This window comes from Aspergillus fumigatus, chromosome 2, assembly GCF_000002655.1.
Source record: "Aspergillus fumigatus Af293 chromosome 2, whole genome shotgun sequence".
NCBI lineage: Eukaryota > Fungi > Ascomycota > Eurotiomycetes > Eurotiales > Aspergillaceae > Aspergillus > Aspergillus fumigatus.
Window position 1 is genome coordinate 4,030,540 of NC_007195.1, and position 16,286 is coordinate 4,046,825.

A 16,286-nucleotide genomic window follows, 5' to 3' on the forward strand; every position below is an offset into this window, starting at 1 on the left:
CCCGTCGAATTGGTGGTTACTTATCAACAATACCCTTGATGTTTATTCCTGTGGCTCCTGCTAAACAATATACAGAGTCACGTGACAATATCCTGTTGAGTTCAGCCCAGCCGACGCAATGCGACATGAATTTCAATTCCCCAACTTCAGGATATTTCGCCCTTTGCGTTTCTGATCAGCATCAGAGAGGGATACGAGAAGCAGTATATCATCCATCTACAAAACCTGACAAGCAATGCGATAGCGCCTTGATATTTCCTTCAACTACCCCTCCTTCACCCTAAGGTCGCAACCATGCTTTTCTTCAGGTATGAGAGTTAGAGAAAAACCTGGCGCATCACCACTTTTGACTGGCCCTCTAGCTGACGTTCTACGGGTTTGCAGTTTTTTTAAGACCCTCACCAACCAGACCGTCACAATCGAGCTCAAGAATGACATTCGTATCCGCGGAACCTTGAAGTCGGTCGATCAATACCTCAACATTAAGCTCGACGATGTCGACGTCCTCGATTTAGACAAGTACCCTCATCTCTCCTCCGTGAAGAACATGTTCATCCGTGGCAGCGTGGTGCGATATGTCATGCTGCCGCGGTCAGAGGTTGATGTTGGTCTTTTAGAAGACGCTACGCGGAGAGGTACGTCGTGAGATACTGCGGATCCAGCGCGGCTGGGGCGATTCTCTTGCCTGATTTTGAGCCTCTATCCTGGGTGAATCATATCATTTCTGTTAGACGGATGCTAACTTGGAGTCTCCCTGCAGAGGCAGCAAACCAAGCCGGAAAGGCTAGGTGATCGGTGATTGAATTCTGCTTTTCTTAGAGGTTATCTGTCTATGATAATGCTTATCACTCAATTATCTCTTGCAAGGTCGCTCACGATGCGATCTCACTTATGTTCCACGAACGAATCGGTTGCGGGCGAGTGCTACAAGTTGGACTTGAAGGTGATCGTGGCTGAGCATATGATGCCACGCGAGGGGCGTATTAATGATTTCGATGGACGAGATAACGGTTGTTACAGGCTTCAGCTGCCCTCTGACAACTGGCTTATATCCTCGATGGTGATCGGACGCTAGAATGGCTCTCGGGTTTTGGAAGTGAGGGCGTCCGGAAGCCCTGACGAGATTAGATCTGTCAATCAGGATCATTGACTCAGGAACACATTATCCTTATTGTACGCTTTCTCTCAAATGGTAGCAAATGTAGTTGGATCTGTCAGTGTAGAAAATGGCACTCAAGCCCATATATGCACGTGACCTCGCGTCGCGAAAATCAGATTCGCCGCGCTGCCGCGGCTTTCACCCTCTGCTTTGGCTTCTTCAACCGCCAATATCACGACACATGACGATGCGAATTTGTATGTTTCCTGAACAACAGTAACGGAAAATTTTCTTGAGTTTATGTGAATACAAAAGGCATGCTCCTGGAGCGAGCGATATACGGATTGCCATCGTGATACGCACGACGACGTACCCGCAAGACCGCGCCGATTTGCCCGAAGTCCTTTGCAAGTATCCCTCTGAGGATCGACAATGGCGGGCGCCCAGGCGCGAAAAGGATTTGCTCCATCGAAGGCAGCGCCCGCCTCAAACCAGAAAACGCAGGTGAAACGGAATGCCAGTCTGTTGAATTTCTTCCAGAAAGCCGACGGCCCCCCGCAAGCCACTTCGCGGCAGCCTCGAATTACGCAGTTTGCTACTAAGGTCGAGCGTTCGAGTGGGAGCGGTAACAGTCCCATTTCGTTACGCAGACAAGATAGCTCCCAAGCAAGTTCTACGGCTGGGAGTCTGTTTCTGGAGGATAAGAAGGGGTCGAATTCATTGAAAACGGGAACTGGTATTCCGGAATCTCGGGAGTCTAGGTCAAAGACACCGGATGATATCTGGGGGGTTGAGGACGAAAATGAAGGTATGAAGCAGCCAGATGGTGCGAGATATAATGAGAACGGAAACTCGGTCAAGCGACGAAAAGTGGATTCTTCATCGGCGGTTGATCAGGCCGATGTCCCCCGCCCGGTCAAACCTCCCAAGACCCGACAAGTCAGTGGTCCTTTCATCGATGAATCAGACAGCGAGGACGATTTGGGGGTCGATCTGGGTGCCTTCGATGAGGTAGACCAGGAAGTACCGAGCTTTGAGCAGACTACGACGGCGAACGAGAAAAAGAGTCCAACGAGCAACTCTAATGCCAAACAGGCAACTAAAGAGCAACCGCCCGCTGTCGTCGCGCCCTCATTGGTAAGAGAAGCCACGAGTTACGCAGGAGACGATGAATTCGCAAATTTTGACAATATAGAAGACGATAATTTCCTAGACGACGACGATACCCCTGATCCTTTTTACGCAGACGAAGATACTGGCGAGAAGGCGGATTTCCTTGACTCAACCCTCATGGATGACTCCGTTGGGATGAATGATGTTGGCGAATGTTCCGGTGATGAAGGCCCTGTATGTCCGATATGCCAGTCAGATCTATCAGGGTTGAGAGAGGCGGTAAGATGCCGGTTTTGGATTTTTATTCCTTGGACTCTAGCCTAATTTGTTGCAGGACGTGAGCCTGCATGTAAACGATTGTCTCGACGGGAAGCCTACGGCTAACTCAGCTGAAACACACTCAAACGCTCCGAGGCAAGCACTATCGCGGTCCGATCGGGCTGCCGTTCCACGACCAGCTCAACGTGACCCATTCTCGTCGGGCGGTATAAAGTCAAGATCAGCCTTTTCAATGATCATGGCTGGAAACGCTGAGGACGCTGCTTGGGCAAGTGCCGCGGCAGGAGAGGTTGCGTCCCGCGGGAAGCAGGCTTATCAACGGACTTGTCCGTTCTACAAGATCCTTCCTAATTTTTCCATCTGCGTGGATGCGTTTCGCTATGGCGCCGTGGAAGGCTGTAACGCCTATTTTCTCAGTCACTATCATAGTGATCACTATATGGGTCTCACATCGTCCTGGCGACATGGCCCTATTTACTGTAGCAGGGCTACAGCTAATCTAGTGCGCCAGCAACTCAAGGTTGATCCGAAATGGGTGGTAGACCTGCCATTTGAGAAGAAGACAGAGGTCCCTGGAACGAATGGAGTGCATGTCACAATGATCGAGGCCAATCACTGCCCTGGGAGCGCCATTTTCCTTTTCGAGAAACAGATGGGATCCGGACCATCTGCCAGAGTACAACGAATTTTGCACTGTGGAGACTTTCGAGCATCTCCCACACATGTGCAACATGTGCTTCTGCGTCCGGAAGTAGATGACCCTACTACTGGTCAACGCCGCCAACAGAAAATTGACGTTTGTTACCTTGACACGACATATTTGAGTCCTAAGTATGCGTTCCCCAGCCAGGAGGATGTCATCGAAGCATGCGCGAATTTGTGTGTCAGTCTCGACCAGAATCCGGAACAAGGTGTAGGTCAGAGTCTGTTGCAGAAGGAAAGCTCTGGTGCAGGGAAGGTTATGAGCCGGTTCTTTTCTGCGATGAGCGGATCCCGTGGCAACTCAGACAAACAGGCCGCGCAGGCTCAGGGGCGGTTGCTTGTCGTTATAGGGACATATAGTATCGGCAAGGAGCGAATATGTCTCGGTATTGCTCGAGCACTCAAGAGCAAGATATATGCGACGCCCGCCAAGAAGCGAGTATGCGAGTGCTTAGAAGACCCGGAATTATCCTCACTACTCACCGATAATCCAGCTGAGGCTCAGGTGCATATGCAGACGCTGTTTGAGATTCGTGCAGAAACTCTGGCCGACTACTTGGACTCAATGAAGCCGCATTTCTCACGCGTTGTAGGCTTCCGGCCGACGGGGTGGACTTACCGTCCGCCAACAGGTCGAACGTTGGACAACCCACCCGTCTCCACGGTGTTGCACTCACCACAATGGAAAACGCCATTTTCGGCACGCGATCTGACACCCCAACGAGGCAGTACCAGGGAGAGCGCGTGTTACGGGGTACCGTACAGCGAACACAGTTCTTTCCGTGAGCTGACTATGTTCTGCTGTGCCTTACGCATAGGACGGATAATCCCGACCGTGAATGTGGGTAGCCAGAAGAGCCGGGAGCGAATGAAGGCATGGTTCGAACGGTGGGAGGCCGAAAAGAGGAAGAGTGGACTGTACCGAGTAGAGGGAGAACGATGGTAAATGTGCAGCCTACTGTTGATAGAGGTGTACATAGTCCTAGGCAGCATATATTACCGATCTCTCTATACTCTGATAAATCATGTACATATTCGGATATAATGATCGATTGAGGTGCTCCACACCATTCACGCACTACTAGCACAAGCCTTCTTAAGCTCAGTTTGTCAGCTGTAAATACGCAAGGATCTGCAATATATTGTGAGTAGTCCGTATCATTCGCATCTCTGACACATTCGCGGTTCAGGCATTCAGGCACCCATCCAGGCACCCATCCAGGCAGGCAGGCCACGAGACCACTTTGTTCCTCCTCCTCACCATCACCAGTATGGACCTCCAATTACAAGACAAGGCTTGTCTTAGCCACTTATACGACCGCCAACAAGATGATCGTCAACCCCACTCTTGGAACTAGTACGTACCAAGAGTCAAAACAGATTAACCGAGCGGTGACACCAGTGTCGGGGTCGAAGATCGGCTGTTGGCCTATTGTTGGCCTAACTCCAGACTCCCGAGCCCCAGATCCGTCATTTGGATAGCCTCGGGGATCCCCTCATCCGTCCCAATCTTCCAATCCATAAATAACTGCTGCATCGTTGCAGTGTCTGTGATGGTTAGTTAGCAGACTATATCATCAGCAGAGTGTCATGGACTAGATTTTGGGACTTTGTGATCGACTTGACTCTGTCTTGGGAAGAATCCTGGCCGTTTCTTCGCTTATCATTCTTTAGCGTGCAAAAAGTGTTTCCCCGAGAGGCACACTTAGCTAGCTACCAACAAGGTTAGTTCCCCTGGTTTGAAGACATCAAATGTGCGCTTAGTTGCAACTGATGGAAACATAGTATCTCCATCAGTAGTGACCAATAGCTCAGCAATCCTGCTTCAAACTGGCAGATTTGCAGATTGAAATTTAGGGTCGAGCCACAATGATCACCGACCTCCTCAGCCTGCAGAACGCAGGTTTGATCCTGTTGGGCCTGATTGCCGTTTACTACGTCATCCCGTACCTGCAGAAATGGCACCTACATGATATTCCTTCTCCGAGGTTTGCTGCCTTTAGCAACCTCTGGCTGCTCCTGCAGGCCCGTAGAGGTCGTCGATTCCTGAAGGTGGACGAGGCCCACAAGAAATACGGTAAACTGGTTCGCATTGCGCCAAAACATGTCTCCATTGCGGACGACGCTGCAATTCAGGCTATCTACGGACACGGAAATGGTTTCCTCAAAGCGTATGTGGTATTCCCATGATATCTTTTGAATGTCTACTTACTACCCTACAGCGATTTCTATGATGCCTTTGTCTCGATTCGCCGCGGTCTTTTCAATACTCGCGACCGTGCAGAACATACCCGCAAGCGCAAGACTGTCTCTCATACATTCAGTATGAAGTCCATCGGCCAGTTCGAGCAGTACATCCACCAAAACGTTGAGCTGTTCGTCCAGCAATGGACCAAGCTCGCCAAGCTCAATGGTAATCCCCGGTCCGGATATGCCACCATCGACGCTCTCAACTGGTTTAATTATCTGGCTTTTGACATCATCGGCGACCTTGCCTTTGGTGCCCCCTTTGGAATGCTCGAGAAGGGCAAGGATATAGCTGAGATGCGAAAGACTCCTGACTCGGAACCCACCTACGTCCAGGCTGTGGAGGTCCTCAACCGCCGTGGTGAGGTCTCTGCTACTCTCGGCTGTCTCCCGAGGCTTATCCCCTATGCCAAGTATCTCCCCGACCGCTTCTTCAAGGATGGCGTTCAAGCCGTTGAAAATCTGGCTGGTATCGCCGTTGCCCGTGTCAACGAGCGGCTCAAACCCGAAGTCATGGAGAAAAACACCCGTGTCGATCTTCTGTCTCGCCTGATGGAAGGCAAGGACAGCAATGGCAACAAGCTCGGCCGCGAGGAACTCACTGCCGAGGCCTTGACCCAGCTCATCGCTGGTTCGGACACCACCTCCAACACCACCTGCGCCATCCTCTACTGGTGCATGTCAACTCCCGGCGTCATCCCCAAGCTCCAGAAGGTTCTCGACGAGGCTATTCCCGACGACGTCGATGTTCCCACACACGCCATGGTCAAAGATATTCCATAGTATGTCCCTATGTCCTGTTCGCTCCTCCCCCTTTTCGCCACTTGCTAACAACCCTTACAGCCTGCAGTGGGTCATCTGGGAAACTATGCGCATCCACAGCACCTCCGCCATGGGTCTTCCGCGCGAGATACCCCCCGGCAACCCCCCAGTCACCATCTCCGGTCACACCTTTTACCCCGGCGACGTGGTCTCCGTCCCCAGCTACACCATCCACCGCTCCAAGGAAATCTGGGGCCCCGACGCCGAAAAATTTGTCCCCGAACGATGGGACCCCGCCCGCCTTACCGCGCGCCAAAAGGCCGCTTTCATTCCCTTCTCCACTGGTCCGCGCGCCTGCGTCGGCCGCAATGTCGCTGAGATGGAACTACTCGTCATGACTGGCACGATCTTCCGGCTCTTCGAGTTTGAGATGCAGCAGGATGGACCCATGGAGACGCGTGAGGGCTTCCTGCGCAAGCCCCTTGGGTTGATTGTTGGGATGAAGCGGAGGGCTGTGCATGCTTCTGTTTGAACACCTACCAGCTAGCAATATGTTGGCTGGTGGAATTCAAGGATATGACTTGGGAGGAATTAACCGTTGGGAGGCTCGTGATAATGCAATGAATTAGCTGTAGAAATTTTTTTTTCTCCTTTTCACATGTTTCCATATACACGATTCACTTTCTTTGAAGTGATCATTTCCCTTACGCGTTGTTGATATCTTTGGCGTCTTCTTTTCGGTCTTCTGCATAATGCTGCTGAGCAGCGCTTCCTGTTGGTGCAGGGGTGGGGGTTGGGGGGGGGGGGGTGTAAATGTCAATATTTACGAAGCAATCCGAACTTCCGTCTTAGTATGGCCTTAGAAGTTGTTGTCGGATTATGAATTTTATGACCTTGAAAGTAGCTCCATACAAGCATTATGGTAAGTCATCACATTATTATCATGCCATGGGCTGCATGCCCAGTCAGGCAGGAAGGCACTAAACGACAGAAGAACACCACAGAGGGCCCCACAAAAACATCTCCATAGCCCAGACAAACATTGCTCTGCCTGTATCTAACGGGTCGCATGTTTGATTGAATTTGCCATCTGCACGGCATCAAGACCAAGACTTGGGGCCGAAAGTCTCACCTTCTGGCAACACAACCTGGATGGCGCTACCAGAGGCATCCATGGTGTCGGCGGCGATGTTGGTACCCCACCAGCTTGGGAAATCCGTGTTCGTCAATTGGAGTGTGAGGAAGATCAGGATGGTGCACAGCGCCAGGCCGACGTCCAATCCTGCTGACAAAACGTAGGTGTAGTGCATCCACCATCCGCGGAAACGGTTGCGGATGTGTCTGTTAAACACAAGACCTACAATACCCCAGCTGAGGTAGTTCAGTGGCGTCGCAGGGGGAATCAGTCCCGCGCCACCGAAAATGACGGGCGCGCTGAGGAACCGGATGGGACTCTTAGGCCAGTAGCGAGCACCGAGGTAGATGACAACGGGCAAAATGGCACCTGCGAGCCAGAACCACATGAGGCCGGAATATATCTGACCAGGTGAAAACATGCGGGAGGGGCCGATGACACCCCAAATGATGGAAGCATTAAAGAATACGCGGCCGTTGGGACAGGTGTAGTGGTTGGCCTGTTCTGGGTCGCAGACGTTATTAATTGCTCCAAGTGCCCAGTTCATAGTGCAGATTTGGACAATCGAGGACCACAAACAGGCAACCAACTGTCCCGCGAAGGTCACGCGAGGCGGGAGCTTCATGTAGTGACCTAGGTTGGACTCACGTCAGCTCTATGCTCGTGCTAATTCGACGACTCTTCTGTGTTGATAAGTGACATACCCAGTTTCATGTCCTGGCAGAAATACAGGCCCTGCGACATGGTGATGTACCCGAAGGTCTTGAACAGCATCATGGCCATAGGGCGTCCCGGTTGCATGTAACCGATGATGAATTCCGTAATGACGTTCAGTCCGATCTGAATGTTGGTCGTCGCCTGTACAAGACCAATGGGCACAAACCACACAGCGGCAATAATCAACGAGACGAAAAAGGCCCACCAGCTCAAATGAGTTGGATAGCCCAGGACAACACCCAGACCCATTCCGATCATGACCAGTGAAAGCACGGCATACCACCACAATGGGACGGTCTTGAACCGGGACATGAGACGCGCGTGGACGTCTTCCTCCTCCTCACCGAACTTGCGAAACCGCGCCCACAGCTCCTTTCCATGGAAGAGCCCAGTATGAATGAGCACAGCGATGATGGTAGCAAAACTCAAACCATAGTTCAGAGCGAACGTGGTGGACAGGAAGAGAGGCGAATACTGTTCGTACTTGGCTTGATCAAACTCATAATTTGGGGTGAGAATTTTAGACACTTGGTACCGTTGGGCAGTGTTGTCATAACTGTTTGAATCGCTAATGGGCAAGTACTTGCCGTACCACATACCACTATAGTGTAGGCCCATTGTAGTAATCCAGAAAAATATCACCATACCGATCAGAGTATTCATGTGCGCATGCCACGGAGAGATCAGGGGACTGAAGTTGAAACCAGAGATCTGTGTCCAGTCAAAAGTGATGGGAATGAGAGAAAGCCCGGTCCAACCACCAAAGAGCTGGTTGACGATCGGACTCTGGGGCTTGATCCAGGTGATGAACGCGAAGGTACTCAAGAAGGGAGCAATGTATCCGGGGAACCAGTACCAGACGAATGATCCGATCATGCAGTACAGAAAAAGGCGGTATTTGCCAATTGTCCATCCGGAAACCTTTTGGGGATCGGGCTTGGAGCGGTCGTGCAAAGCATTAAAGAGCGCAGAGTTAATGAGGGTAGAGGGCCAGATCATGGCGGCTGGCGTGACAAGGAACCGATGGAAGAAGCCGGCCAAGCCAAATCCTAGAGTCTGGGTAGATATGCACAACAGAAGCTCAAAAGCCCAACTGAATCGCTGCTTGTAGAAGGCTCTCTGAGCGAGCAGCACATCAGTCGCATAAGCAGCACCACCAGCAAAGGTAGCATTGGACATGATGACGATAAGAGCATGCTCCTTCTTGCTGAACGGTCCAGGGTTGAGGTTGCAATCGATGCCAAAGAATTTGAACTGCTTGTTGGGCATTACCTTGTACCAAGCCACTCCAACCGGGTAGGCGATGACCTGAATCACGTACGAGGGGATGACGATGTACGGCTGGCGCATGGAAAACAGCATGTTGAGAGCTGAACCAAGGGTCGCGAACACCAGACCAATAGTCCAGGCGCGGATTGTGTTTGTGTGTCCACCCTCGTCGTAGTTTGGAACCGCGGAGCGAACCTCGACGTAAGGTGAATCTTCCATAAGTTCGTGGGCAACGCCAACACGAGCGCCCTTGTCATCCGTGTGCAAGGCCACATCGAGCTCCTCGGCCACATCGTCGGGGAGATTGGGGTCCCACTGATGCTGCTCCTTGATATGCTTGAGATGCTTCAAGACCTCATCGGGTGCCGTCTCGTCCGCCAGAGAATTGTCGCTGACGGCGACCGTAGGCTCGACGATCTTGTCCTTCATCCTGAGAGGATGATTGAACGGTTGAGTCGGGTGGGAGATATCACAGGAGGATCTTCAATGGAGAAGGTCTGTAAAAGGATAGAAGAAGCAGTGAATAGTGGAGCAGCGCCGTCGTGAGAAGGATCCACCTCAGGTTGGTCCCATACACGATCGACAGGGGAGCGATTAGATGATCAGCGAAGGATGAGAAGAGGAAGAGAAGGGGGAGGAAGGTCGGACGCGAAGCAGATGCAGGGGGTCACGTTATATAAGGGTAGTGAGAGTGGTGCGCGGGTCGAGAACCATCACCCCAGCAGGTGTCGTTATCCCCATTCAATCAGATATCCGACGGTAACCCGCCATGTTATCTCTGATACTTTCATTTACTATGATTTCAGCCACTCAAAGATCATATCTCAAGGAAGGGATGGGCCCCGTCGTCCGCCACCGAGAGAGGAAGTCGTTTGCTCTTGTCAGATGTCACCCTGATAGGTAACCAGTTAATACATACATGGTCTAATCAATTGTCAGTTCCAGGATGGGCCATTCCAAAGTGATCCTCGACACGTGTGAAAACGGAGAATTCGACAATGATAGCTTTTCATTGGAGGGACCCGACCGGTTCGCAGCCTTGGGTTTCATCCACAAGGAAGACATGAACCTAGGCTGCAGATTATCAGCGAGACAGTCACTGAGCAATACTAGTGCCCCTGTTGCCATGGCCGGAAAAGCGGCGCAACCGGAGCTTCTTCTTTCTTATTTCTGGAGGGGGCAGCGCTCCACCACGCTGGTCGAGCCAGAGAGATTGATGGGCTCTGTGAGAAATGAGAAGGCTCAGAAACTGTCCAAATCCGATAGCAGCGTGCGGGAGCCCTACTAGTATCAACTCCGCATTCATTAGATGTTGGAACGGCCGGTTTTTGATAGCCCCGCCGGAAGTCCGAGCCCATGTCCAGGTCTCACAAGGTCTCAGGGATAACTCGACTCGACGGCGCCTTTGCTCAAATCAAATTGGGTTTTCACAATCTCCCCTCTTCCCAGGTTACCTTCCAATTACTGACCGTGGGGCAAAAGCCAGGACCAGTCGAATTCTACAATACTCCTTGCGAACTTGTTGCTGAAGCCGCGATCGACATCAGGAAAAGGCAATACTTACTTCGGGGCTATCTTGATTACACTAAAGTGAAGCGACCAAAGACAAGACTAGAGGACGGGGGGCTGGCTAGTGCTAAATTAGACCGGCCATTTGTACCAAATCCGGGGTAGCGTGGTCTTCTGCATCACACAGTAGCCACTGGCTTGCTTCTGAGCATTTCCATACCCACACAACGAAGGATCATGTGGCTTGTGAACAGACGAGATTAGCATGGGGGGGGGGGCCGAATCTCAAATTCTGGTGGCAACATTGAAGCCCAACAGATATGATATGACACTGGGTCACAGATATGGCACTTGGTATGGATTGATGGGATCATGGAAAGGGCTGGAGGAGGATGTGGAGGATTGGTTTGGAAGAAGACGGATGATAAGCTTGCTGGGGCGCTCGCCCAGGGCCACTTTTGAGGCTTGTCCGTGATAAGCCAACGATAACCGCCGCCAATGATGGTCGAGAATCCGGAGCGGGAAAGCCGAAGGAACTTGGCCTTCGACTGTTGGACACCCAAGAAAAAGGGAGGAGGGGGGAGAAGAAATTGGGCTACAGCGGATAATTCCTTGGGATTTTCGATTACTGTAACTCTGTAACCTCCCCCCATACGAACCGAAGAATCGATTATGCAATAGCATTACTTACCTTCTAGCGAGGTCTCAAATGGCCATGTCCCCGGTGCTACTGGACACTTGTGCCAGCCGAGACAGGGACAACTCCTGGATGTTATGCTTCTTTGTACACTCCTGTTGTTCGATTCCAGACCGAATTTCCTCTCCCAATAGTGGACTTTCCGAGGTAAGTTTACGAGCGCGCCTGTGAAACGGAGTACTCCGTGCCTTTCCTGTCAAGGTCCGAGAAATTTCACAAGTCCTCGAACAAGCATAAATTCAGCTTTTTTTTTGACGCAAACGTGGACATGAATTATTATGGCTACGTAAAGGTCAAGATAACGGCCTTCCTCTGGCCAGCTGCCCAGATCGGAGATAATAATCGCTTAGACCTTCTACGGTGGTAGCTCTGCGTTGCTACTCCGTAGATGCAATAGAGACGAAATGAAGTAGCCTGGCGCTAAGGCTTTTTCTGTTCATGTGCACATGTGCAAGCGACGCCGATAAGGAACAGACAATATCATGTTGGATAGATGATGCCTTTTAACCTCCTGCTTCATCTGCACTAGCTCCGGAGGACTAAAATCAACCAAAGTTGGGCGAGAAGTGGAGCATCTTATCGAGATTAGGCTTAAGCGTAGGATGGTCTGATTTGTGCGGGCTCCGGGGCAGCCGGTTCCCCTTTGAATCGTCCTGATCCTCAAGACAACGTCCGCGATAACTAGTTAACGTTAGAGTCAAAGCATGTGTCAGCAAGGCATGTTCCTGATCAGCATTATTACAATCTGAAAACAGTACAAAAAAAATTCTCTTTTTAATTGGTTGAATGGTCAAATCGCAGTCTCCAGCGAGATCTGGCTTCGATGTCAGGAAGCAGTGCGCTAGAAATGCAGGGTTTTATTCGGATGGACTGCCGTGGAGATTATTCACCAATACTATGAGATTGAGCTTGAGAAGAAGACAAAGATCTTATCTGGCATTATTCACTATTGTGATTTCTGTTACTAGTATTACTCTTATCGACCTGGATTTAACCTGAAAATTTTTTCACTCTGACAAAAGAAGATTTCCTGGGTAGAAAAAAAAAAGCTCCACCGATTGCAAAAAAGATGCTCCCTCAGGGCAATGCTGCTAACATGCAAGTCCTGAATACCAATGCTGAGGAAGATTTGGCTCGTTTTCCCTTCCGGAAAGGTTCCACCTTACGTCTCGAATACCGTTGGTGATCTCTAGGTGGTGATCTCTAGGTATACGGCCCGGAAGACAGGAAGGATTCATCCTCGCACAAGGCCCACTCGAAATCAGCAAGGAAGTGGTCGTCGGCACGAGCTGAGTCCTGTCTGTCCGCGCAGTTGACTATCGCGCTGGCGGCTGCATTGGAGGGGTCGCGGTTGCTTTCAGCTCCTGAAATCACAGGGTCATCAGCCTGTGCGGGATGAGTTTCAGGAATGGGAGGTATAATACCATCCGCAGCCTCCCCCTGCACAAGATACATAGTACGGTATTGTGGCTCGTTCTCATCTCGCCACCACCAAACCGCGTCGAGGACGGGACTGAGAACAAGACGGCCCCGCACTCGGAGGGATGTATACGCGCTGCCATCAGGCTTGCGGTAGGCCTTGGTGCTATTCCAGAGATGGTTCAGGATGAAGACGGCCTTGGCAGCACTATCGTTCTGCTGGACGGACATCTCCTTTGCAAGATTGATACCGGCGAAGAACGAGGCCCTGGCTCGCTCGAGATCCAGATCGCACGATGTGTATAGTTTGAGTATGCGGAGCAGGGACACTGAAGCGAGGAGGAGCCCGAAGTTTATCTGGACGGGGGTAGTCACCAGGCGGCCGGGTGTTTGACCTAAAGACTGGACAAAGTCAATGACTCGGCAAGCTGCGGCCAAAAGACGCGGTAAGGCGCCGGTTAAAGGTAGGGTTTCGGTCTTGTAGAAATGAAAGGCTTGAATACTCAAGCGGCACAGAGCTACATGGAATCTGTCAACTGCTGTAAGTGTGTCAGCGCTTCTCATTCTCGAATAGTTCAGCAGGGACATACCAGAAGTAAACTGGGTCTCCAAGTCTGTGATTTGGCTCTCATATGTGCGGAGAATGATGTCTAACGAGCGCTCTTGTTCCAAAGACAGATTTCGCACGCCGTTTTCGACTACTGCTGCGCTACATCTGGTTACCAGGTCCAAGCATTTGAGCTTCAGCACCAATCCTGGGGCGATTCTCTGGAACAAGCGATGGCTCTGCCCGAGTTCCTGGTGCATATCGTTGAGAGTACGAGCTAACTGCCCTTTGACAATACAAGAGCTGCACTACTATGAGCAACGTGTTGGCCAACCTCGGTGTTAAGGACTTACTTCTGATAAGCAATCACGCAATGTGCCCAGAGCTCCGATCGCCGAACCATATCAGTTTCGGACGGCGCGGGGGTTTTAAATCTAGAAAACTCATGGCTGGACATGGGTATGTGCGTGCCGTTCTGCATGGCAATATGGAGCATCATGCCGCTCAAGGTGAACATCACATCTGACCGGGTTTTGTCCTTTGCAAAGGGCCAGGTGAGAAGCAGCAGCAGTCCTTGAACAGTGTGCCATGGTGTGGTTGACAAGGCCGAGAGTAAAGCCATCTCAACAATGCCCCGAGAGAGAGCCGTCAGTAGAGTTGGATTTTTCGGGTAAGACCTGCACGCAACCCCAATAACAGCCCAGAACAGAAAAGGAGATTGTGAGTAGTATGCGTTGGGGGTCAGTCCGATGTCGAGGATGGGAAGGAACTGCGAGTATTCACGGAAGAACCTGGGACAACGCAATCAGCGTTGTCAATAGACTTGGTGGGCCACCGCTCAATTACTGCTGTGATTGACTTACACTTGGAACAGATCATCGATCTCCGCTGCTTTTATTGTCACGTTATTCAAGGTGCGAGGTACGGTCGGCTCTAGGCGATGATCGTCCGGCTCGATATCCACCTTGGCTAAAGGCTCTTCTAAACCTGCTGAGGATAGCAGCTGCTGGGCATATGATGGAACAGGAAGAGCAGCCGCACAAGGAGAAGGACCAGGAGTCGGCGGAGTAGGAAGAGCAGGAGCTGAAGGGGCAGGCAGACGTAATGCAACCTCGCTGCTTGCAGAGTGCACTCCCATCTCTGCTGCAGCTGTGAGCATGGCTATAGGGGAAGCATGATGGTTTGGGGCCTGTGCAGGGGCCTGTGCAGCCTGTAACTGTCGGCGGAGCTCATTCGCCTCATGTTCCAGTTCGGCTCGACGCCTAAGTAGATTTCGTTAGCCTTCAGTCAACACACACCACACAAGCGGTGCACAACATACTGGCGTTTATGCTCCCTTCGAAAAGGGTCCGAGATGACACATTTAATCTGGGACTTTCGGCATCTTGTGCACGGCTGCTCGGGGTTCAAATACGCATCACATTTGTGCTGTTGACTAACAGTTAGTCATGAAGAAACACTTGGAACAGGCCATGCGCTCCAGCATTCAGTAAACTGAGGCTTACCTTTTGCTGTCTGCACTCTGTGCATGCTTTCTTGGCTCGCTTAAGCGAAGATCTAAGATAAGCTTCTTTGTTAGCGTTGCTCATGAAACCCACCCTGGAATGTTCGAGAGGGGTGAGAAATCTTACTGGGGGTCCATTTCATCTGCTATCATTCGCATGTATCGGGAGCAACGTAGGAGGGACTCTGCATTCTGCTCTTGGACTGACAGTATAAAGGAGCTCTCTCCCTGGTACACTTCACGATGACGGTTGGACTGGCGAGAAGAGCTACGAGTTGAAGATGTTTGGGCTCTCGGAGATAGCGCCATAATGTCCGTGACTGGTGGAGAAAACCTCAGGACTGTTGGCGATTGACATTGACTGGGAAGAAGACTGCTTAGGCGAGTCTTAGGGCTGAGGCTAAGGTAGTCTTAGAATAGGGATAGAACATTCACTTAGCAAGTTGCGTCTCATGCCATCCTTTAGCGAAGATACTACTAGTTATGGGGGAGAGTCATGTAACACGAGACGTTTCCTAGACGGGAATTCAAGGATGTAAAGAGATGATTTACGGATCTTATGGTCTACGCGATTCAGTCTGACCTCTAAAAGCGGATCACAACTCGTCTTGAATATCATAGCTCAAGCCATGACTCGGCGTTCCATCTCACTTAGAGGTATCCCTTTTCTCGAACATCTATCCGGTCTTATTGACAATGACGCTATAATTATACGCTACCATCAGGCCCGGAACCGGCACGGAGATAAGCAATCGGGCCGGATATATGTAGCGCCGAGTTGACCCACCAGTTTCCCCAAAGGAGCGCCGAGCAACATCAGCCATAGTACCGTTGGGATCTATAAGTCTCTATTTAATAGTGAATTTGAATACAAAGCTCAGTTTCCTCTCCATTAAGCGCCCTGGAAACTGTATAAAAAGGAACTTCACCCCGTAAGCGAATCAGCATTGCGCCTGCTGATATGCGCGTCTCCCAGGTCAAAGCCACTGTGGCGGAGGCATTGCAGCCGGACCCTTTGGACATTCGGTTGTTACAAGTGACGATACTGCTATCACAATATAATGGCTGACAGAATTGAATTGACCAGATTTGAAGCCCTTTCCCGTGCTTGCCAAATTTGACTGTCTTTAATGCTGGAGGATTGCCTACGATTCATAGCAAACATGTTCCTAACAAGTCCAATGGACGTCCGGAAGGTCTACATTGATCGACTCTGTTAGAGGTCTAATCTAAGGTGAATTTGCAACGAAGTGTGCAGATATCCCAAAATTCCAAGCTCTCCTCTGT

At 50.9% G+C, this 16,286-nt stretch overlaps 5 protein-coding genes across 5 annotated transcripts; 3 read left to right on the plus strand and 2 right to left on the minus strand.

Moving 5' to 3' along the window:
• The first annotated feature begins 109 nt into the window (after positions 1-109).
• Positions 110-1,262, plus strand: AFUA_2G15210 (Sm-like protein LSM2). Its single transcript, XM_750763.2, has 3 exons — positions 110-308; positions 385-635; positions 761-1,262. The coding sequence occupies exons 1-3, from the start codon at positions 295-297 to the stop codon at positions 790-792; spliced, it is 297 nt and encodes a 98-aa protein (XP_755856.2). The 5' UTR covers positions 110-294; the 3' UTR covers positions 793-1,262.
• A 51-nt stretch (positions 1,263-1,313) lies between these two features.
• Positions 1,314-4,278, plus strand: AFUA_2G15220 (DNA cross-link repair protein PSO2). Its single transcript, XM_750764.2, has 2 exons — positions 1,314-2,491; positions 2,547-4,278. Exons 1-2 carry the CDS (start codon positions 1,532-1,534, stop codon positions 4,137-4,139), a joined length of 2,553 nt encoding a protein of 850 aa, XP_755857.1. The 5' UTR covers positions 1,314-1,531; the 3' UTR covers positions 4,140-4,278.
• Positions 4,279-4,599: 321 nt separating this feature from the next.
• AFUA_2G15230 (cytochrome P450) lies at positions 4,600-6,995 on the plus strand. The gene is made up of 4 exons (XM_750765.2): positions 4,600-4,917; positions 4,979-5,364; positions 5,416-6,222; positions 6,284-6,995. Exons 2-4 carry the CDS (start codon positions 5,063-5,065, stop codon positions 6,732-6,734), a joined length of 1,560 nt encoding a protein of 519 aa, XP_755858.1. The 5' UTR covers positions 4,600-4,917; positions 4,979-5,062; the 3' UTR covers positions 6,735-6,995.
• Positions 6,996-7,023: 28 nt separating this feature from the next.
• Positions 7,024-11,328, minus strand: optB (small oligopeptide transporter, OPT family). Its single transcript, XM_750766.2, has 3 exons — positions 10,609-11,328; positions 8,042-10,546; positions 7,024-7,970 (listed from the first exon to the last, which is right to left on the minus strand). The coding sequence occupies exons 2-3, from the start codon at positions 9,750-9,752 to the stop codon at positions 7,303-7,305; spliced, it is 2,379 nt and encodes a 792-aa protein (XP_755859.1). The 5' UTR covers positions 9,753-10,546; positions 10,609-11,328; the 3' UTR covers positions 7,024-7,302.
• Positions 11,329-12,326: 998 nt separating this feature from the next.
• Positions 12,327-15,678, minus strand: AFUA_2G15255 (putative C6 transcription factor (Leu3)). The gene is made up of 8 exons (XM_750768.2): positions 15,127-15,678; positions 15,001-15,052; positions 14,817-14,923; positions 14,359-14,757; positions 13,849-14,286; positions 13,539-13,798; positions 12,954-13,487; positions 12,327-12,893 (listed from the first exon to the last, which is right to left on the minus strand). The coding sequence occupies exons 1-8, from the start codon at positions 15,306-15,308 to the stop codon at positions 12,733-12,735; spliced, it is 2,133 nt and encodes a 710-aa protein (XP_755861.2). The 5' UTR covers positions 15,309-15,678; the 3' UTR covers positions 12,327-12,732.
• Between the last annotated feature and the right edge of the window lie 608 nt (positions 15,679-16,286).